The 21,922-nt window shown below is 45.3% G+C and overlaps 1 protein-coding gene across 1 annotated transcript in view; it reads left to right on the top strand.

Annotated features, from left to right (window-relative positions):
* Positions 1-18,214, top strand: part of LOC147433923 (uncharacterized) — a 63,422-nt gene extending 45,208 nt beyond the window's left edge. Inside the window, exons 2-10 of the mRNA XM_086490549.1 lie at positions 10,131-10,357; positions 10,782-10,827; positions 15,817-15,956; positions 16,028-16,229; positions 16,302-16,448; positions 16,613-16,647; positions 17,313-17,360; positions 17,434-17,452; positions 17,688-18,214. Of these exons, the coding sequence (XP_086346675.1) occupies positions 10,148-10,357; positions 10,782-10,827; positions 15,817-15,956; positions 16,028-16,229; positions 16,302-16,448; positions 16,613-16,647; positions 17,313-17,360; positions 17,434-17,452; positions 17,688-17,755 (915 nt within the window). The 5' untranslated portion in view covers positions 10,131-10,147 and the 3' untranslated portion in view covers positions 17,756-18,214. The remainder of the gene's footprint in view (positions 1-10,130; positions 10,358-10,781; positions 10,828-15,816; positions 15,957-16,027; positions 16,230-16,301; positions 16,449-16,612; positions 16,648-17,312; positions 17,361-17,433; positions 17,453-17,687) is intronic.
* Positions 18,215-21,922: the final 3,708 nt, after the last annotated feature.

A 21,922-nucleotide genomic window follows, 5' to 3' on the forward strand; every position in this document is an offset into this window, starting at 1 on the left:
GAGAGAGCTTTTTTTTTTCCTTCCTTGCTTGCTTGTTCCAGCCATTGTAAAGAGAATTCCTGGTTGTGTCAATCTGCAGTGTGCAGTGCTAACTCTGAAAAAGCTTGAATACGCAAGAAACGAATAGCTTGTCCTTTCAAAGCGATGGAGGCAGCGGATGTGGAGTTAAAAAAAGCTATGGCTGTTTTAAAGCACGCGATGGATTGAAAACGATGGGTTCTGATTGCTAATCGATGGATGCAGGCGGAATTGGGCGAGGAGTTTAGGTAGGTTAAGGGCGAGGGGATGCGTGTAGGATAGGGGCGAGGGAGTAAGGGAGGTAGGGTCGAGGGATATTTAGAGGATAAGGGCGAGGGGGGAGAGAGTGGGTATGGGCGAGGGGGTTGAGGGTGGGTAGGGGCGAGGGGGTTGAGGGTAGGTAAGGGCGAGGGGGAATAAGTGGATAGGGGCGAGGGGGAGATAGTGGATAGGGGCGAGGGGGGGAGAGAGTGGGTATGGGCGAGGGTGATGAGGGTGAGGGAAATAAGTGGATAGGGGCGAGGGGGGAGAGAGTGGGTATGGGCGAGGGGGAAAATAGTGGATAGGGGCGAGGGGGTTGAGGGTAGGTAAGGGCGAGGGGGAAAATAGTGGATAGGGGCGAGGGGGAGAGAGTGGGTATGGGCGAGGGGGTTGAGGGTGGGTAGGGGCGAGGGGGAAAATAGTGGATAGGGGCGAGGGGGAATAAGTGGATAGGGGCGAGGGGGGAGATAGTGGGTAGGGGCTAGGGGGTTGAGGGCAGGTAAGGGCGAGGGAAGTAAGGGAGGGTAGGGGCGAGGGGTTGGTATAGAGTAGGGATGAGTGTGTTTGCGGAGAGGTTAGGGACGAGGGGTTTGGGGTTGGGATAGGTAGGGCGCAACGATCACACTCGGTACAAAGTGATAAAAGTGATAGCAGAAGCAAAGAGAAGGTACAAAGTGCTAATTTTTGAGCAGCTACAAATCTCGAGCAGATAAAAGGGAGGGTAATTTTGACTCATTAGGAGATTAAGGTTCTACAGCAAAGCTGAAAGTTTAATGGCACCAAAGGTTTTTTCTGCTATTGGAATCAAAGTTCTTTGACATAAACTCTGCCATATTCTTCCCCTAGACAGTATGGCATTGGGAGTCTCATCAAGTCAAGTCCTTGATTACACCTTGTTCATTATCCCAATTGCCATCTAAGCAGAGTCCCCAAGAGTCCCCAAGCAGATTCCACTTGTCAAATTGAACAAAACCACTCCGACGAGAAGCTTGATTGAAAGCTTAACTGGAAGGACCTTAATACTTAACCGCAAATAACAAGACATAGCAGAAATTGAGACAGTAACAGAGCATCCATTCTGGTGGAAAGCTAGTCGTGAGGAGAGCATAACTGAGACAGTAACAAAACACCCGTTCTGATGGAAAGATAGTGGGGAGGAGAGAGATGGGACATAGAACCTACAGATGGCGGGATAGTTGCAGACCCTTTACTCAGAGGAGTAATAGCACTTGATTCTGGAGCCATTTACCAGTGGCAAAGGAACGCCTTCCAAAGTGACTAACTGGACAGCCCCCTGTGGCAAAACCTCCTGTACTCTAAAGGGCCCTTGCCAAGCTGGAACCAGCTTCTTTGCTTTTTTCAAATATTTTGCCTGATAGAGTAGCACCAATGTGCCTTGCGTTATTTTTGGCTTTCTGAGGTGGCGATCATGCCACGCTTTGCGACGAAGTTGTTCCGCTTGCAGAGCACGAGAAGCTAAAAGGCGGCTTTCATCCAATAAGGTGAGACGGGAGATAGAGGCAGATTCCATGCCCCAACTTGCACGCAGACTGCCCACCCTAGGGGAACCGGAGTTGAACTCAAATGGAGCTATGGCTTCCAAACCGAAAGCGAGTTGAAAAGGCGTTTGATTCGTTGTTGCTTTGAAAGATGTGCGGTAGCCCAAAGAGTGCCGTGCACAGCCTGAGCCCACGATGCTGGATGGAGATGACATGCTTTCCTCAGTAGAGTGATCAGAACCTTGTTGGTGCTCTCGGCCTGTCCATTGGCTCTAGGGTAATAAGAGCACGACTTGCGATGAAAAATCTTGTAATTGGCCAGCAAATTTGAGATCATGTCATTGACAAAATGACTGCCTCTATCACTGGTGATCTCTAAGGGACATCCAAATCTGCATAAAATATTTTCATATAAAAATTTGGCCACTGTATTGCCGGTGCAATCTACTGTCGCTAGTATCTCTGCCCACTTTGTTGCATAGTCTGTAGCCACTAGCAGATATTTGCGATTCCCTGGTTGAGCCGGGGGATATATTGGTCCCACAAAGTCCAAACCCCATCTCTCAAAAGGTAGCCACACCATCGAGACCTGCAAAGGACGGTTGGATTGCTTACTCGGCTTCGGCCCACATCTCTGGCACACATCACAAACCTTAGAATATGCTATTGCATCCTTAAAAATGTAGGGCCACCACAGACCACTCTGTAGAATCTTCTGAGCAGTGATGTGACCAGGGTAATGGCCACCAGTGGGACCATTGTGGGCATCCTCTAGAATATGCTCCACCTCATGAGGCGAGACACAACGCTTCAGAACACCATCTGGTCCCACTTTGTAGAGTTGGCCCCCGATCAGAGTGAAAGGCCTGGACTTCAACAGCAATCTCCTCTTTTGCAGTGGGGATGCCCTCTCTGGTTACAGCCCAGTAGATAGAAAATGTAGGACCTCGCCGTACCATTCCGGTGTTGTATCTATTTTAAAAAGACTGCTATCTGGAAAGTCATCCGCAATCCCGGTAGCTTCTTCGCCTGTGTAAATGCGAGAGAGGTGGTCAGCCATTACATGATGCTTACCAGGACGGAGTACCACTTCAAAATCAAACTCCTGGAATAGGAGTAGCCATCGCCATACTCGACCTGCAACCTGTGGCTTATTAAGCAGATAGCGCAAGGCATGGTGATCAGTGATAACTGTGAAGTGGACCCCTAGCAAATAGTGACGAAATTTGTGTAGAGCATACACTATAGCCAATCCTTCCCTCTCTGTGGTGCTATAGTTTCGCTCTGCTTTGGTGAGCAGGCGACTTGCATAATGTACAGGGCGATCCGAGTTGAACTCTTTGCTAGGCTGAGTCAGCACAGCACCCACAGCCAACAGATTGGCATCTGTATGCACATGAAAAGGTAGGGCCCAATCCGGGGCAACTAGAATAGGCGCTTCAGTGAGACGTTTTTTGAGGTATGCAAATGCTTCGGCCTCAGGTGTTGACCACCGGAAGGGAACAGCAGCACTGGTGAGCCGGGTCAATGGTTGAGCCACCTGTGCATACATACGTATAAACCTGCGATGATAGCCGGTGTGGCCCACAAAGCTCTGAACACCTTTGGGATTTATGGGAGGAGGTAACTTCAAGATGGCCACTATCTTCTGTGGGTCCGGTGCCAAACCTTGAGCAGACACCACATGGCCCAACAGTGTGCCCTCTGTGACCAAAAAATGACATTTGTTCGGATTGAGCTTCAAACGTGCCTCTCTGCACCTGAGGAAGACTGCAGAGAGCTGAGCAAGATGCTCCTTTAGATTTTCTACTGGGGTCGAACATTGAGCACCCGAGAAGGTGGAAAAGTCATCCATGAATATGCGAAGGTGATCAGTAAGCAGAGGACAAAAGATGAGATATACTATGCGATTGAAAGAAGGCGGTGCATTTTTAAGCCCAAAAGACATTCTAGTGTAGATGAAAATACCCCAGGGAGTCACAAAAGCTGTTTTGATTTGGTCGTCAGGATGTATTCCTAACTGATTGTAGCCGTTGAACCCGTCCATAAAACTATACAGTACATGGCCAGCGACATCTTTGAGGACTCTCTCAGTAAAAGGTGTCGGAAATCCATTCGGGATTGTGACCTTATTCAGAGCCCGATAGTCGACACAAACTCGAATTTTGTTGGACTGCTTCTTTGGGGCAATAACCATAGGAGAGAACCATTCTGAGTGCTCTACTGGTACAATAATACCTGCTTCTTGCATTTTTTCCAACTCGATTTTGACTGCTTCTGCATACTTGGGATTCAGTTTGTAAGCACGTCCTCTGACCGGCTTAGCCCCCTCAACCAGAGGAATTGTGTGGACTCCTAGCTCTGCTGGGATTCCTTCTAAATCGTGGTAAGACCAGGCAAACACATCTTTGAAAGAGCGCACGAAGGAGATTACCAGGTCGAGTAGAGCGGGGTGATCCCATAACCAAGTGGCTAATAAGATGGGCTGATGGCTGTCAAGGCCTCCTAGGTTGACCTCTCTGACTGGGTCAGGCGGTGCAGTGGTCGAGGCTGCGTCAGGTGGAGAAGATTGTGCCGCCTCTGTTAGCCTTTGGACATTATGAGCTGGCGTCTGATCAATGTTGAAATCAGCATACTCTTCCTGCAACCAACCTGATGGAAGCTCTGCAAATGGTAAATCCTCAGATACCTCAAAGTGCTCCGGCATGGGTGGAGAGTCAGATGGAGTAGAGGCTAAGGAGGGAGCTGGGGTGTTGGCCAACTCTTGCAAGGGAGACGTTTTTCCCCTTCTATGGTGGGTTATAGGCTCACCCAGGCCGACGGTTTCCATCAAGGGACCCTCTGAAGGATGGGCACCAGAGACTGGTCCACTTGGTTCTGACTCACTTGAGACTGGTCCACTTGGTTCTGGCTCACTTGGCTGACTGGGATTCTTGGTCTCAGGTGTAGCTTCAGATGTAGGATGAGGGGGATAGGGTGAATCTGTTGGCAAAGGTTGAAGAGAGACTACATAGCATTGCATCGAAGAGGTGGCTTCTAACCACTGCAGTAAGTCTTCATCGGACCCATCAGGAGGGACCGGCTGCTCCAAGTCAGGGTTGGACTCTACTGACAAAGAGCTATGCTGAACGACCGGATCCATACCTCCTTCGAGACGAATTTGTTGCATTGGAGAGCCAGGAGTATGTATCCACATGGCGTCGGTTCCCCAGTCGTGAAGTGCTTTCGTATGTCGCAGCCATGGCCTACCAATCAGCAAGGGATAACCTCCCTCTACCAGGGGAAGATTAACTACCACAAAATCCAAGTTAAAAGTGAAATCTTGTACCTTCAGAGGCACCTTGTCGACTATGCCCACTGGGTAGACTGTTCTCTGATCAGCCAATGTAACAGTGAAAGGAGCAGGTCGGGTAGGCTTTAGACCTAAGGCCATCATAGTGAATTCGGGCATCAAATTGATTCCAGATCCTCCATCAACGATGACGCCGGATAGCTGGTGCCCAAGAATAGATACAGTGAGGCGAGGACTTTTATAATCGGTGAGGGGAGCAGATGGATAGGAAATCAAATAGGACTCTGAGGGCTGTACAGGGAGGTGCCCGCCACTAGGCCCAACCCCCGGGTACAGAGACTGAATGACTAACAGGGTGTCACTTCTAAGTGTTGCATCAAGCCTTAGCATGTCGTATAGTGACACCTGCTGAAAAGTATTTTTCAAGATGGCTTCTGCTGTGGGCTTGGCGCCTTCGAACTGGGCTCCTTTTGTGACCTTAATCTGTTCCAAGTCAGCCACTGCTTCTAAGAAGGCTCCATCAATGTCAGATAACAAGGAAGTTGGTTTGCTCTGAGCAATTGGGAAGGACTTGTCCTTTGGGTCAGGTAGACCAGAGTGAGGAAGTGGAGACTGGCGAGGTGGACCTGTGGGTAGACTGAGACCAAGAGCTGCTCTTTGTGCCCGAGTAAGGACACCAGCAGGCTCCTCCACTTGCAGAGGCTTAACCACATGAGTAGCAGGTGAAGGTTGAGGCACGGTGTTCACAGTAATCAAATTTATCTTTGGAAAGGTGAATTCGGGCTGGTTCTGAGTCGAGCCTGAAGACGTGGATGCCCTTTGCTTGGGACAATCTTTACTGTAGTGATCCTTCGAATCAGGGCAATGACGACAAGGAGGGGACCCCTCGGGTAAAGGACACTTGCTCTGATAATGCCCATATTCTCTGCATCTGTAGCAGAGTATGGGCCGATTGGAAGGACGAAACGGGGGACGAGGTGGTTGCTGCATGGAATTTGAGGCTGAGGTGTAGAAACTTTGGGGAACTGAGGGAGTACTGGCATGATAAAAACTGTGGGGTGCAAAGTTGTTGTGCATACCTTGCTGCATAGGGGGTGTTGTCAGCAGAGGAGGCAACTGGTTTTGATGGCCGTAGGGTGAGACCATGTTGGATGCAGGTGCTAGCCCTTGTTGGAGAGAAGGACCAAGATTTTGTTGTATTTGACGCAATCCCTTGAGGTAGTAACAATCCTTATCCTCATGTCAAGCTTTTTCACAGAAGTGTCAGTAAAACCGAAGGGGGCATTCTTGTGGTGGGTGCCCTGGAGAGCGGCATGAGCTACACCAAACCATAGCCTTAGTCTCTTGCTGACACTTGAGCTCTTCTAACTCGCGCTTAATCTGTTCCAATGCCTCATTATGTGTAGGCTTCTCTTGTCTAAGAGAGAAGGACCTCTCCTCTTGAAGAGCTCGTTGTAGCTTTAGGGCTTCCAGTTCCCTACGTAAAGAAGTTAAAGGATCAGTAGGACTACCTTCCGAGAACACAGAGGGAGTATCTATTTGAGGAGAGTTGTTGAAGAGCTTCCTAGCTCCCTCTATTCTAGTAGCAGCTGCGATGAACTCGTCGAGAGTGGCATCGGGTCGGAGACTCTCTCGGAGTTTTTGCTGAGAAGTTTTGGGAAGCGCCTTCTCCACCCACTTTTTAACCATGAATTCACCGGGTTGTTGGGGAAGCTTGGCCACCAGCGACTTAGTTTTCGTCATAAGCTCCGCAAAAGTCTCCTCAGGTTTGAGCACCATGTTGGCCAACTCATCCAACACCTTCTCCTGGTAGTCACCTGGCCTGAAAGCTGCACATAACTGCTGTCTTAAGGCTGCCCAAGTTGCAAAATGGTTCTCTGCAAATTGGCTGTACCATTTATCTGCTAGGCCATCCAGGGTGGGTGGAAATAGTACCAAGTAAGCATCTTCTCTGTTCAGCCCACGTCCCCTACAGAGAGATACAAATCTTCTTGCATGGTCGTCAGCATCTTCTGAAGACAGCCCTTTGAATGTAGGGAACTTGATGTTCACCTTGGCCAAAACACTAGCTAGTGGCTCCATGATTCCTTGCTGAGTCTGTTGCACAATAGCTTGTTGTAGAAGAATAGGAGAGAGCTTTTCTGGAGAAGGTGATCGCGAAGATGGGGAACCTGATGAAGGAATGGGTGATGTGATATGTGGAGGTATAGGTGATGAGGTTGAAGGATTTCTACAAGGTGTCAAAGGTCGTCTTCTGTGATAGTACTTCAGAGGGCTCAGTAGTGGGCTTTGACGCTCAACTGACCTCCTTGTATGTGTCATACAGTGACCTCCAAACCAACCAAGCTTTGGGCAAGAAAACCTTGAACTGGCTGAAGACTGGTCTAGACTCTACTAGACCAGACGAGTGTCTAGACCAGCTGGACCAGGGACGAGGAGGACTAGACCAGGGTCTTGACCAGACAAGTGACTAGACCAGCTAGACCAGGGTCGAGGGGGTCTAGACCAGAGACGAGGGCAAGTTAGACCAGGGCGAGAGGGGACCAGACCAGCAAGGCGAGAGACTTAGACTGCACAGGCGAAGCGAAGAAACGAGCTACTCAACAGAGTGAGACTTCAGTTGAGGTCCCACCGTGATCGCCAAAATGAGAGCACCTGTAGCGCGGATAATGCGTCGTGCTCTCTACAGTGTGGGTGCCCCTCAGTGCAATGAGCGTGACAATCTCACTCAAACAAATGAAAACTCTCTCAAACAGAATGAAACACAGAAACAACGGATAACAACACAGAAACAATGGATAACAACAGAGACATAACAGTGGACCAGAACATGTGGACTCGACTAGCTCAAAGAACCATGTACAGACTCTGGCGTGGCAGCACACTCCGCTCCAGCCCAGGACTCACAGGTACAAATGGGGTGTCGAGGCTCAGATGTGCAGGGATGGTGAAGCAGTGCTCTGTGTAAGACCTCCTCTAGACGACTACGTGCAAGATAAGATAGAACTGCCCCCAAAACACGACTACTCATATGTACAACCATAAGAGCCACCAACGGCCCATAAATGTCCAGCTAGCTAAGTCTATCTCCAAACTGAGTGGTGGTGGTGACCTGGCCACGATGTCCACTAGACCACCGTAGGTACCCTACCACGTGTCACTCCCAGCCCAAAGGGTCCGTCCAGTGTGAACCAGACCAACTGTAGCTAACTGTCCAACTGCCTGTCCTGTGAAGTGACTGTAGCCCTGCTACAGGTACAATGCCAGTACTCGCGCTCTGCACCTTCTCACTGAAGCGTGCCAGAGACTGAGCCCTCTGCACTTATTTAAAGGCCCTTGGCCTTGAAAAGTAGTTTACATGAAAAGCTCGAGACTCAAAAGAAACTGGCCCAAAAGTTGGCGCTGAAAATCAGCCAGCGTAAATCACGGAAATCCGTACAGATTGCCACGTCAGACACAGTCAGCGTGAAACGTAGAAATCCGTAGAGGCTGCCATGTCAGCATAGTCAACGTGAAATATGGAAATCCGTACAGGCCGCCACGTTAGCAAGTCCGCGCAAAATCCGGAATTCCGTACTGGCCTGCCACATCATCAGGCTCCATGCAAATAAGCATGTGTGTGTGTGGGTCCTGCTTTATTTATTCTCTTTAGGTCACTTGGGCGCCATCGAACGGGGTCCTATAAGTTGGCAGGAATTTCTTTAAAAATAGACCCACTCGGCGAGGATCTGTAAGTTGGTGAGAACTTCAACTTCTTCTGTTGCTTCTAGGGTTTAGGCCCCTCGGCCGGAGGCACACTAGCCGTACATGCATGCCCTAGACCCGTGAAGCAGCAGAGTGGTGTAAATCTAACAAGTGGATGGCCATACGTCAGATTGGACTTTATGGGACACTCCTCTTGATGTAGTTTCTGCCCGCAACATTTATGTATCTCTTCTGCAAAAGTCTTGGCTGGCTGATCAGTGTAATGCACTTTGGGCTTTGCATAAATCTGATCTATGGTGGAGAAAGGCTCTTACTGCAATTTGGAAGTGCCACTTGCCTCTTAAGGAGCGTCTGTTTCTTTGCGTTGTTTGTTGGGAGTTCTCCCTGTTGGAACTCTCCTTGCGGCGCGTCGCATCACCTCTTCTCATTGTGTCAGATGTTCCGCCAATGATGAGACTGTTAGACATCTGCTTTGGGATTGTCGTTTCACCAAGGATTTCCTTGACCGCATATGTGCCTAAATGCGCTTCCGATTTCTCTCGGCGGTTTTCCATAAACGATTCTGGGTTTCTAGCATTCTCCCAACCTCCTTTCAACAATATGCGATCTTCACATGGGTCAGATTTTGGTCACTATGGCCAATGCAATTTTTTCATGTTCCAGCTCTGCTGGAGGCGGCGGATCCTTTTCCATTGTTCAAGATTTCGTTCAGGCAATCCTTATATTTCGCCTTTGATGTTGGGGACATATCCGTGGACATCTTATAGCTCTTTTATGCTTGCTTTTAGAGCTTTCCCATCTCAGAACACCTCTGTGTTCCTCCCTTTGTATATGATCTCTGGTGGGTTTTCCTCACTTTGAGGTTTTCCACTTGCAAATTAATCAAACGAAAAAAGGGTGTGTGTGTGTGCGCGCGCGCACGTGTGAGCATATTGCAGTACCTAGTTCTACATCCACTATTGGGCAGTGAGGACGTTAAGAGGGGATGTTGTAGTATTTAGTCAATACTATGCATAATGGAGCTGCTTGTTGTATTGTCTTATGGGTGACTACCATGAGCCTCTACTTGCTCTTTCCTTTGAAGGTGGATATGGTTTTATCTTGGGTTCATCTAATTGAATATTTTGCCTTAGTATTTTAATGAACTTTCAGATGATTCTGTTCTTATTTTACGTTATTTGCTAAATTCTTCAATTCTTCAATGTAACACCTGTGGCACTTCGTACTGGAGCTGTTCTGCATTGTGTGGTTGCTTCTTATAAAACTTGTTGATTGAAACGTAAGGAGTTATTCATCAATATATAGGTGGTGTATTCATAAGATCAAATTTTTATTTTGTTGCTGCACCTTTTCAGGAGCAGATCAGGTAAAAATGACCTCAGTGATGAACGAGGATGCAAGCAAACCAGAAAAATGGCCGTTTTCTGAACCGCAACCCATACGGGAGGACCAAGTCAACAATGCTGTCACGTTTTTATCTCACCCAAAGGTGCGAGGATCACCAATGGTCCATCGATTTTCCTTTCTTGAACGGAAGGGGTTGACTAGAGAAGAAATTGAGGAAGCATTTCGACGCTGTCCGGTAAGTAAAAAGTTTTTATCTTTCACTGGAAAGAGCAATTCATTGTCTTGTTGCTTAAAGTAAACATTGCTAGTTCTTCGATTTTTGTGAGAAGCTTCACTCAGTGTAGAATGCTGTCTTTAATTATGTTTCGAATAGCGACTTTCTCCTGCTTTTCTTGCTGTTCAGACACGATTGTAGCTTGTGGTCGGGGCACTCGCTCAACCAGGCAGTGTGAAAAGTGTACTAGAGTATGTCAGAATTTAAAAGAAAGTGCTCTAGTTTTGAAGCTTTTAAAACATTAAATCTTTTGCTGTGCTTTGTCATAACCTCTGAGTAGCATAAGTATGTTATATGCATAAAGAGTCAAAGTATTGCTGCAGCTACAACAGGTGAAGAAGATGAGATAGAGAAATAAGTTTGGTTTTTTCCTTTGCGTTTGTAGGATCCTCCAACAAGTGAGGGAGCAAAAGCCAGTGGCTCATCTGAAGGTATGCAGAATTAAAAGCCTTGTGTCAATGAAATTCATGTCAACTTCCATTTAGAACTATTTTGATCAAAAGCTTGCGTTGATGTCAATTGTCATCTTCTGGTGAACATCTTTTTGAACTACTGTATCGAAAACATTGTGTCAAATGTGATCTATATCAGGACTGTTCTGATTAGAAGCTTGTGTCGATGTTTATTATCATTTAGTGAACATTACTGTGTTTTCATCTCTATTGTACAATGGACTCCATGGATCTGTGCAACATTGAGAACTGCCTTTTGATGCTCCAGAAGTTTGGTCTTTTGGTTTTACTGGGTGATTCTATTCTCTTTTTGAGGGTGGTTTGTGCGAGCAAAATACCCTTCTATTAGTCAAGCAGACAATGAAAGGGGCTTCAAATGTATCCCTGCACAAGGTAGAGGGACTCTTCTATGATACGTCACTGAGACACAACAATGTGCTTAGAGGACTATGTCATACAATGGGAGGTTGGAACAGCTACATTGGTAGCCCGTACTGCCAGCAAAGTGTGCTGCCTTTTGTTGAGAAAAAGGCAAAGTTACACAGAATGGGAACGGGGGCTCCCCCCTCCAAAAAAAAAGCGGAACGGATCGGGGCCCGGAACGGTAAGCTTAAAATATGCTTAAATTAGGTTGGATTTAACCTATATGTTAGTAGAGAGCCATATACACCCATTAGTCCAAGTAGAATCCTATTTAGGCATGCTTTGCAATGCTTCTTCAGTCTTAAGGCTTACACGCGATTGCGCATTACACACCACATGAACTGGGATCATCCTTTACAAAAGAATCTTGATTCTTCATAGAAAGAACGTTAACTCAAAGTTGAATAGAGTCCAGACTCCACACAAAATCTTGGAGCAAAAAGATGATAGATTATAAAGATGGCTGACAAGGCCAACCAAGGCGCTACAAAAAGACATGTAGAGGCTAGAGTGCTAAATAATAACTGTAAGAGTCACTAGGTGACATGTCAAGACTCAATCACTCATGTGGTAGTGCAATAGAAAAAGGGGGCAAAGTCGGCGGCCACAAAGGAAACAAATATCAAAAACCAATGAGCAATGAGTCATGACTCATGCCTCATGTTCACCTCTGGGTAGGGACAGAAGAACTCGGCTCGAAGTGTATTGTGGTTGTTGATGAAAGCAACCACCTTGGACGTGGATGCAATGAGAGGCTCTATCCAAGGTAGTTTGCCGAAATCCTTCAAGAGGTTGTTAAGGCAATGTGCCATGCAAAAGGACACTGTGATGTGAGGATAGTTGCCCATTAAAATTGCTCCATCTGCCCTGCTTGATGCCTCCCCACCGGTGACTAAACCTATCACAAGGTCCGACCCAATGGTCTCTATGGCGGAGGTCCACTCTCCTGCAAGGAAATCCATTAATTTTCCTGTCTCCGTTGCGTCATGGGAGTGTGCAAAATACATCTCCCCTTTGGAATAGGCAACAATGCTATAGATGGACCTTCTCCTAGTGTCATTCCATCCATCCGCAATGAGGGTCACGCCATACTTCGTCTATTTCCTCTTCATGTTGAGGGTTGCTATCTCCACAATGGCCTTCTCTCTATCGAGTAGAGTAGTGCGGAGGGCCTCGGAAGAGGGTGGCACATAGCGTGCCCAATACTCTCCAATCCTCGTGCACATGGTCTTGAAGTACTCCGACTTACACACAAGAGGTAGCACATAGGTATTAGGAGTGTTTATATGAGAATGAGAATCAATATGATTGATCATGAGAAAATATCAAATAGTACTAGGTAGTAAGTCTTACCGAGCCTTCATGAAGGGGATGTGATCATGATAGAAAAGCGTGCAACACTTGCATCCACATCCTCCTTCCTTTTTGGATCCCAAGTGGTATGTAGGGTGCATTGGTGAGGTTTGGGAGTGGATTCCGGAGTAGTATTAGGCTTTGAAAATGCCGATCGGAATGATGTCGCCCCCGTTTCCACCGTCGCCGCATTGCTATTACCACCAACCGATGAAGGTGTAGAAGAGGGAAAAACCAAGTCGTTGGGGTCGATTGCGGGACGCTTCGGCTTGGCCGCTTCTTTCTTTACCTTGTTGGCTTTGATGACGGCGGCATCCTTGGCTTCAAATACCTTCAACAAGTTGACTACCTTGCATATTGCGACTTGTTGTTCCTCTAGCTTAACGAGGTCCTCTAGCTGAAGGAGGTGAGCATGAACTTTGGTTGTGCCGGATTGCCGTTTGAAGCCGCATAGTTTGCACTTTAATGCACGTGCACCACCGGCCTTTCCCAACACTCGGGAATGCACTTCACCCCACCACGATGCTTCATCCTTCTTCTTCTTGGCACCCAAGGGGTCACGTTCACTTGATGCAGAAGCTTGCGCCATAAGTGATGAGACTCGAAAGAGGAAGGGAGGTTGGGAGAGAGAGAGAGAGAGAGAGAGGGAGAGGGGGGGAGGATGGAGCTCTGAGCTTGAGCCTTGAGGCTTGAGGCCCGAGGGAGAGGGAGACGGGGAGAGCGCCTTCGAACTTGAAAGTTGAGGGAAAGGGAGAGATGAAGCGATGGAGAGTGAGGGAGAAGTGGAGTCTCGACTCTCAAGCTTGAGCCTTGAGGCCCAAGGGAGAGGGAGAGAGGTGATGAATCATGATTAGAGAGAGATGGAGAGGTGGAGATTCGAGCGTGAGCCTTGAGGGAGAAGTGGAGCCTCAAGCTTGATCCTTGAGGCTTAAAGCCTTGAGGCCCAAGGGAGGGGGAGAGAGAGGCTAGAGCCTTGGCTTGAGGGAGAGAAGAGAGGTTGGCTAAGTGGCTTGACTCTTGAGGCAACTTCAAGCTTGAGCCTTGAGGGAGTATGAAGAAAGAGCTTGAGACTTGGGGCTTACTCCTCTCTTTCCCCCCTCCTAAAACATTCATAAGCACCCAACAACAAGTTTTTTAAAAACTGCAAACGGCCATTTTTTTCAAATTTCAAGTTCCAACCTTGGCGTTCCGCCCGTTCTGGCCACGTTCCGGTTATGCCAAAAGGCGGAACGCCGTTCCGCCAGCGTCTCCATTCTTGCCCCTTGGACTGTCCCGGAACGGGTTCCGAGAACAGGAGGGGCCCGTTCCTCCCGTTCCTTGTTACTCTGGAAAAAGGGACCAACTGGCCAAGTGCTAGGTGCTAATAAAAGCGTGCCACCATGGTTGCACACCATTTATGCTATCTCATATGCACTCATACCGCCCTTGTAGGGTGTGGACTAGCTCCAACCATAAATCTTCGATGGTGCCAGCGGGAGGCACATATCACACTAAAGACTCGGCGGGTTAGGGCCCCTTGAGCCTAATCCTAGCCAACTTGCAGATCCCGGCCGAGGGGCCTAAACCCTAGTAGTAGAAGAAGAAGAAGTCTTACCAACTTAATGATCCTCACCGAGTGGCCCAGTCTTTAATGAAAAGGGCAAGGAGTAAAACCCTAACCCCCAACCAACTTGTGGGACCCCGTTCAATGGGGCCCAAGATATTAAAGCAAGACCCACACACACACACACACACACACACACACACACACACACACACAGTCAAAAAGACTTGCGTAGCCTACTGATGATGTGGCATGGTTGTATGGACAATCCGCAAATCGTGCTGACATGGTGACGTGGCATTGTATGGATGCTTGTGATTTGTGCTGACAAGCTGCTAACATGGCAGATGTATGGATTCCCAGAAATTGCGTTGGCAGCTTTTGGAGACCAGATGCTTTTCGATTCCATGCTTTTCATGTGTACTGCTTTTGAATGGGCCTAGGGCCTTCATATATGAACTGTGGACTCTTTCTCTAGCATTCTACCGCGGGCAGATGTAGAGCAGAGCCACAACCGTTGTACCAAGTTGAAGCAATATAAAGAAATACTGAAAGAGGCGCTAGGGTTGGGCGAGTGTTCTCTTGGGGTGGTCTCGTGTGCCTTGAATTTCTTTTAGTTCAGTTGTTTTGAAGTGCTTAAAGTTTGTTGTGTCTGTTCTTTTCCCGTTGGCACGTGGTGCCCTCCCATTACAGTGGTATCAGAGCTCTAGTCGTGTACTTTTTTGAAAGCATACTGTACCTACTAAGAACAGACAGAGCACTTTGGCATTTTTGGATTCTACAAAGTATCTGCAGGGTTCTTCCTGACGAGCTTAACGACATACTTTCGCGGCATCCTCAGTAGAATCTCCCGATATGCCGCAAAGTTTTCAACAGTTCTTGAACTTCATATTGCCCCCTCTAATTCCCCAGGTGGTACCCCCTCCTCCGACACCAGATTGTGCAAGAGCCTCTAACCGGTAACCTTCTCAGCCATCTGTTCCAATTGGGGGAGCCTTTAGAAACATGGTGAAATTTTTTGACCTTGATCTAGTGCAACCGCCTTCACCATCGCCGCCACCACTGCCACCCTTGTACAAAGATTGGAGCCTGTATGGATATCCCTACTATCCATATCCGAGGTTTGCGCCTAACCAACCAAAGGATTTTAGGATGGCGGCTCGATAGAAAAAATTTCACTTTTTTTGGAGTGAGAGATTGGAAGAAAGCCTTGCAGTTCCTCCAACAATTCGACAACATCTATGCTTTGGGGAACTATACAAAAGAATCAAAGATCTCTCGAGCTGCGGGATTTTTCAAGGATAATGCTAGGTAGTGGTGGAGTTCAATCGCAACACAACCACATGCTTCAAGGACTTGGCAAGCTTTCAAGACTATTTTTGCAGTAAGTTATAGGACCTCCTTGTTATATGACCACATGCTCCAAGGACTTGGCAAGCTTTTAAGTCTATTTTTGCGATGCTCTCTTGGGCATGCCTTGGCACGACAAGAATGACGCGACACTCCAGATCTGGAACCGAACGATCACCTTGATACAGAAGGACAAGCCAATCGTCCTCTAAGTTCGAATTTCCTATGTATATGTGCAAGGTACCAGATAGCTTGTGAATGAGGATGTCTGATTTGAATAAGTTTGTGGTTCATTACAGGCAAGGTACCTATACTGCTGACACAAGCTGAGGGTGTTGTCTCAGCACCATCAAAACCAGCAAGTGGTCCGTGGTCTCAATTGATTCTGGGTGCAGGCCTTATTGCAGCTGCTGGTGCTGGGACAGGATATTTAGTTCAGGTTTTCTATTTTTGACTCTCTTCAAACCCTTCTGCCTGCATATGTTACTAATGGAATACTTTTATGAACAGAAAGTGTTGGCTCCAAAGCTGAGAGCATGGCTACGTGATTTTATATTAGAAACAGAACAGTTGAAAGAGTCTAAGAGAGAAAGGCAAGGAAAGGGTCCGAAATTGGATCCCTTGAAAGAAGTTGTGGGGGCGGCTGCAGCGGCTGCTGCTGCTGCTGCTGAGGTGGCCTGTTTGAGCCATCTGCCGAAGTTGCAAGATGAAGGTAGAAGGTGTGCCATACTGTATTTGTTTTCTCTTCAAGTGCCACAAATTCTAATTAATGTCAATATGACAGAGTGGCAGCATCTTAGAAGCTTGATAAAAACTCTTGAAAGCAGAACCGAAGAGCTTAAGGAGGCACTCACCAAGAACTCCCAGGATGCTGAAGAGCACATGGTCTTCGCTGCTTATGCTAATACGGAGGAGGCAAGCTCCTATGAAGGTAGTCTATCTTTTGCATTGACTTCTTTTTTTCGATTTTTGTTTTTTTTGGGGGGGATGCGGCATGGCATATTCAAATATGGTTTATATGTTTTGAGGTTGCGTGTTATGTTCACAGTATTGTTCTGACTCTTAATTGTAAGTTAAACTTCTCTCAACGGGCAGGTGCTGAGCAAATACAGATGAAGCAAGGAGTGCAGGTACTGACTTCGCTTTTTTCTGTTTTTGGTTTTAAGCAGCATTGTTTTGTAAGTTCCCATCTGTTTTCATTCAGTTATAGGGAAAGGTTCTGCATGCGATATGATTATGCCTGCTTAAAGTTATTGGCAGCGAGTGGATGTTTTGTAATTTTTATGAACATCCAACATGACGGTTTCAGAAACTTGAGTAGTATTACATTACAATGGCTTTTTATCAGTTTGTCGTTTGTAGAGCTGTCTGCTAGGATTGAGAATTGTTCACCATGTAACAACTTCGTTGTTTATTGGGCGGAGTGTATTGGTCAACTATTCATGATACTAAAGAGAGGGTTAGTTTTTGATGATCTTGTTTAGCCAGGGCATGAGGTCAGACACAACTTTATGTCTGTGCAATTAGCTAGCTTGCCTCTAAGTAATGGATCTCAACACGTGTACAGATATTCGAAAGTTTTGTCACGTGATGTGCTCGTATTGCAGCTGCTGGTGGGGTTTGCTTGTGGTTGGCTTTCTGTGTTTCCTGATCTGTATCTGATTCCTCAACATACCCCAGAAACTTTTTGCCTCTCAACTTAACGACTAATTTTTATCGATATAAATGTGTAACTGTGATTGATTGTTTTTGGAAGAAGGCCTGATTATTTTATGCTTACCCTTTGTTGCAACAGCCAGCAAATGATATAGAGATGACTCAAATTGATAGCCACCCGACAAATGTCAGCAGTTTCATGTCACAGTCAGAGGATAAGCCACAGTGGTACCGCAAGAAATAGCTACCCCTGTATGCAGGCAAATCTGCATTACAGAGGTGATCATTTGTATATATGCTCCAATACAGCCAACCCACCCCCAACCCCCCCCCCCCCCCCCCCCCCCCCCCCCCCCCCCCCCCCCCCACCCAAAAAAGGAAAAAGAAACACACACACCCTCTTTCTTTTTTGCCTTTTTTGGTATATGATGCCTGGTGCAATTTCTGGTGCCTCTTTCTTTTTCCATGTGAAAGCCTGTCACAATTGATGGGGTCAAGCGAGTTGTTTTTTCAGTCAAGAAAGAGGTGGAATTATGTCAGCCACCACCTTCAGTCAAACTAGTCTACCTACCATCTTCATGAAGACGGCAATATTGTGTTGAAGTTGACGAGTCACGAAGCCCAAAGTTATTGCAGAGGATCCTGTGAAAAGAGGTGATGTCCAGCGAGGATGAGATTAATGAAAGCTCTGTGCGAACTACAATGGAACGATCCAAGATCCCAGAGCTGGTGAAGTAGCTGAATTAACGTCATTTGAGCTGCCCAAGATGTTAGAAGTGGTCAAAGGCACATTACAGTTGTAAATACATGATATGTGTATAGTTTCTCCCTACTTCCTTCCCCCGCGCCCTGATGGTAATAAAAAAGAAGTGGTCAAAGGCAGTGAAAATGGTGAAATTTTCATCCTCTACAATTGAAGACTGCGTGATGGAGATGGTTCACGAGGACTATATTCTTGATCTTGCAGTGCACATGATATTTGATTATAATTTTTACTATCCATTTTTTTATTTTATAGAGATTATTTCTTTTGCCCTGTCACATTGACCCAAATTATTTTACATCAGCACAGAAGTGGTGATTTTTTACGTGGTCTTTCAAAATTGGTAATATATACAAAAATAGTACACAGTAGTGCTGAGGTTCAGTAGAGAGTTTACAATTTGAGATTTTGGGTTTGCATATCTGAGCAAATTTTGCACTTGCCGTGTGGGTGATGCGTGTAGGTAGGCCTCAAAATCTTGTGAGATAAGTAAGAAGCAACCATTTATTGCATGAAGGGAAGCTTCTTGCTAGTAGTGACCTTTGAATCAGCTAGTAGCTTCATAGTAATATGGTCTTCTGGAGCCATTATATTTTCTTGTATTGGGGACTCTAATGGCACTACTTGAAGGTGCCTTTGTCTGCTCATATTGAGTATTTCGTATCATGATTTGCCGTACGCTTTCATTGTTCGTTCTGTAAGTGGGATGGCCATGCGGTTTCATAGATAGCGACGGTGTCTGTTGAATGGGCCTCTTAGTTTGGATAAACCCATGGACTCCTTAGCTGCTTCGGAATACTAGGTTTAGTCTTGGAATCAGGGCCTCGGGCCCAAGGCTTTGGAAAGCTCATTCATTGAGCCGGTTTCAAATTCTTCTCACTGCGGTTTGAGATGGGAAAGGTTTTTGAAAAGGATTAAGTGCCTTCTTATCCAAATTTGAGAGAATTTTTCAGGCTGATCAAGTTTTGAATAAAGTGAATCTATCTTTTCCTAGGCCTTGCTCGTGCCATTTGCCAATAAATAATGTCAAAATTTCTTATTACAGCATTTATCATTCCCAATCCTTCTCTGATTGCACATGAAATGATGAAGTCTTGGATTGGACCTGCCAAAGTGCAAAATATGTGATGAACCAGTACCTTGATTCTTGGGGCGGCTTTTTACGGTTAGGTGGTTTAGAGAGGGTCCTTACTGTTGCTGGACCAGTGTTGGCCCATTTAATCACTTTGATATCCACCTTTTTTTTTTTCAAAGTTGCATTTACCATTTGGATTCCTTCGTGCAGTTTCATGATAGAATGAGAATTGAACCATTGCTTAAGCTCAAGTACGTTTAGCTCTAATAGCTCGGATTTTATTTGGAAAAAACTCGATATTGACATTATTAATCTTTTGTAATCATATTTTGGAAGAGTGCTATGAGAATTTGAGGGTGGAAAACTACCTCTTATGCATTCTTTTTAAGAATTCTTGAGCTTGGCACTTCAGGACTTGCTGTAATGTAAGTTCATAGCATTGTGTGCTCTTTCAGGTCCTGAGTTCAACTCTCCTCGTCGGATGGATCTTTTAAGGTATCTTGGGATAGTTTCCTATGACGTTAAAAATTCTCTTCTTCTTCTTCTCCTCTCTCCCTCTTGGGATAGTTTCCTACGATGGTAAAATCCTCTTCCTCTTCTTCTCTCTCTCTCTCTCTTTGGATAGTTTCCTACGACGGTAAAATCCTCTTCTTCTTCTTCTTCTTCTTCTCTCTCTCTCTCAAACACACACACACACACGCACATGAATTTTCTAAGCAACGCATCAAGCATATCAATAATTTTAAAGATTTATGGGATGCTTTACCTTCAAGAGTGCAACAATTGCTAAGACATGCTTTAATCATGACTTCCAGCGTCCTCACTCACCTAATTGACTTTATCCTCCTTTTAACAAATCATATTGATCATCACTACAAACAAGCTTCCCACTTTCAAAAAAAAATATTATTTTACCCCCATTTTGTTTTGAATGAAAAATCATTCAGAACTTTCAAAGATTAAAAGTGGAGTAGATGGACAGGGTGCCAAAACCTTTATTGTTGAGTTAATTTAACAAGCTCTAACAAGCATTTCAAAAAAATGAAATTGTGAATGCCATTCCTTAAAAACAATCATGATGGCATTCACACTCACCTTTTGGGAGCTCGATACGCCACAAGATCCCTTCTCACTTTAAAAAATGTGAAAGCAAATTGCCATTATTTTAGCTAAAGAGGTGCATTTTAAAAAAAAAGATGCTTTGGAATAGTAGATGACATCCTTGTTGGGATCTTTGCATGAATTTCTCGGCTTTGTAAATGCTTGTTATCCCAACAATAAATTTATAAACATTCCTAGTTGCACTAACTACATCTTGACTCTGCTTAGAAGCTACATATCTCATCTCACCTGTGCTATGTTTTTTGCCTTCTCCTCCATGCAAGCACCTACACAAATATTACCCAATGAGACAAATGTTGTACCATTGCATCCTGCTAGTCAAAATCCAAAGGACTAATTTTCTAAGATTCATACTTCTCCACAACAAGCACCTAAAAAAGCATGTTAAAAATGAAGAATGATGAAACGATGGGGTTCTGAGATATACTCTCATAGATTTTGCACATCCAAAAAGATCAACTAGGAAAGTGTAATGTTCTTTGTTTGGATATGATGCTGATTTCCCCCTTATATCAATATAAATTTGGCCGGTGTACCTCGTGACCTTGCACAATATCCCAAGCACCCTTGGCAATGAGGACATGTTGCTTTATATAAGTGCACATTGCGTAGTTTTCTCCATCCAATTTTTCCTCAAAAGACAACTGGAAAAAAATATCATTGCTGTCAACCATGGCCATTGATGCAAATGTTTCCTGTCTGAAGGAAAAACATGGCAATAGCCAATGATTACATTTGACTCAAAAAATGCATGTGTAGAGGAAAAATTGGCATCAACGTGTGCTATATAGCATAGCCTGTAGAAGATTACAAAGTGCGTCTTTCAAAAAAAATTATCTATTAAAAAACCTCCATAAGTGGATGAAATTGCATGCACAATACTACTCGCAGTGGAAACAAAGGTTGGAATGAGCCAAATCAAAATATAGGTCTGCGAGTATTGTTGTAGGTTTTGTCACCTTTTATACACTTATGAAATATGACCTCAATTTGAGAAATTGAGCCACGAAGGTGTTGGCCAACACCATGCAAGATGTCAAAGCCCACCTTAATAGCAAATGAAAGAGATAGGGTTGTAGAAATGCACACAACGATGGACAAGAAAAAGAAAAAGCTTGGCACACACTACAAAAGGTAATATTAATGCATGAGTTAATATAAGGAAAAATTACCAGAATACCCCTAAGAAAATTCTCAAAATACCCCCAATATTTTGTCAGAAATTCTCCAAATGCCCTTCAAATTTTCCAAAATACCCCTGGTTGTGAGATTAAATTTCTCCAAAGATAAATTATTTTCTAGATTTTCATAAGAAGACTAATTGTCTATCATTACAAGATGCTAAAACTAGAATTTGAGTTGGTTATGTAGGCTTTGGAGATGAATTGCTTCACTATTTTTAGACATAATTGTCTTTTTTGTGAGGTAATTTGTGACAAATTACATGCTAAGCACTTAAAAACGGGTCTCAATTGTGAAAAAGGAATGAAGATAAAAGATATATTAAACAATCCAGCCAAAACAGATACAAGGGTATTTTGGGAAATTTTCAAATTTGAGGGGTATTTTGAGAATTTCCACAAATTAGAGGGGTATTTTGGTAATTTTTCCTTAATGTAAAGATAAGGCTTGCCGTTGAATGACTGACGTATGTATGGGTTATGGGGAAAAACCTCCTTGAATGGGAAAAACTGCCCTATGATACTAAATGTATTAACACACATCATGCTGTGTGTGCTAAATATGGAACCCTTATGAATGCACAACAAATTCTTAATGAGATATCTAT

The sequence above is a fragment of the Adiantum capillus-veneris genome, chromosome 19 (genome assembly GCF_014529385.1).
Source record: "Adiantum capillus-veneris isolate H3 chromosome 19, ASM1452938v2, whole genome shotgun sequence".
Taxonomy (NCBI): Eukaryota; Viridiplantae; Streptophyta; class Polypodiopsida; order Polypodiales; family Pteridaceae; genus Adiantum; species Adiantum capillus-veneris.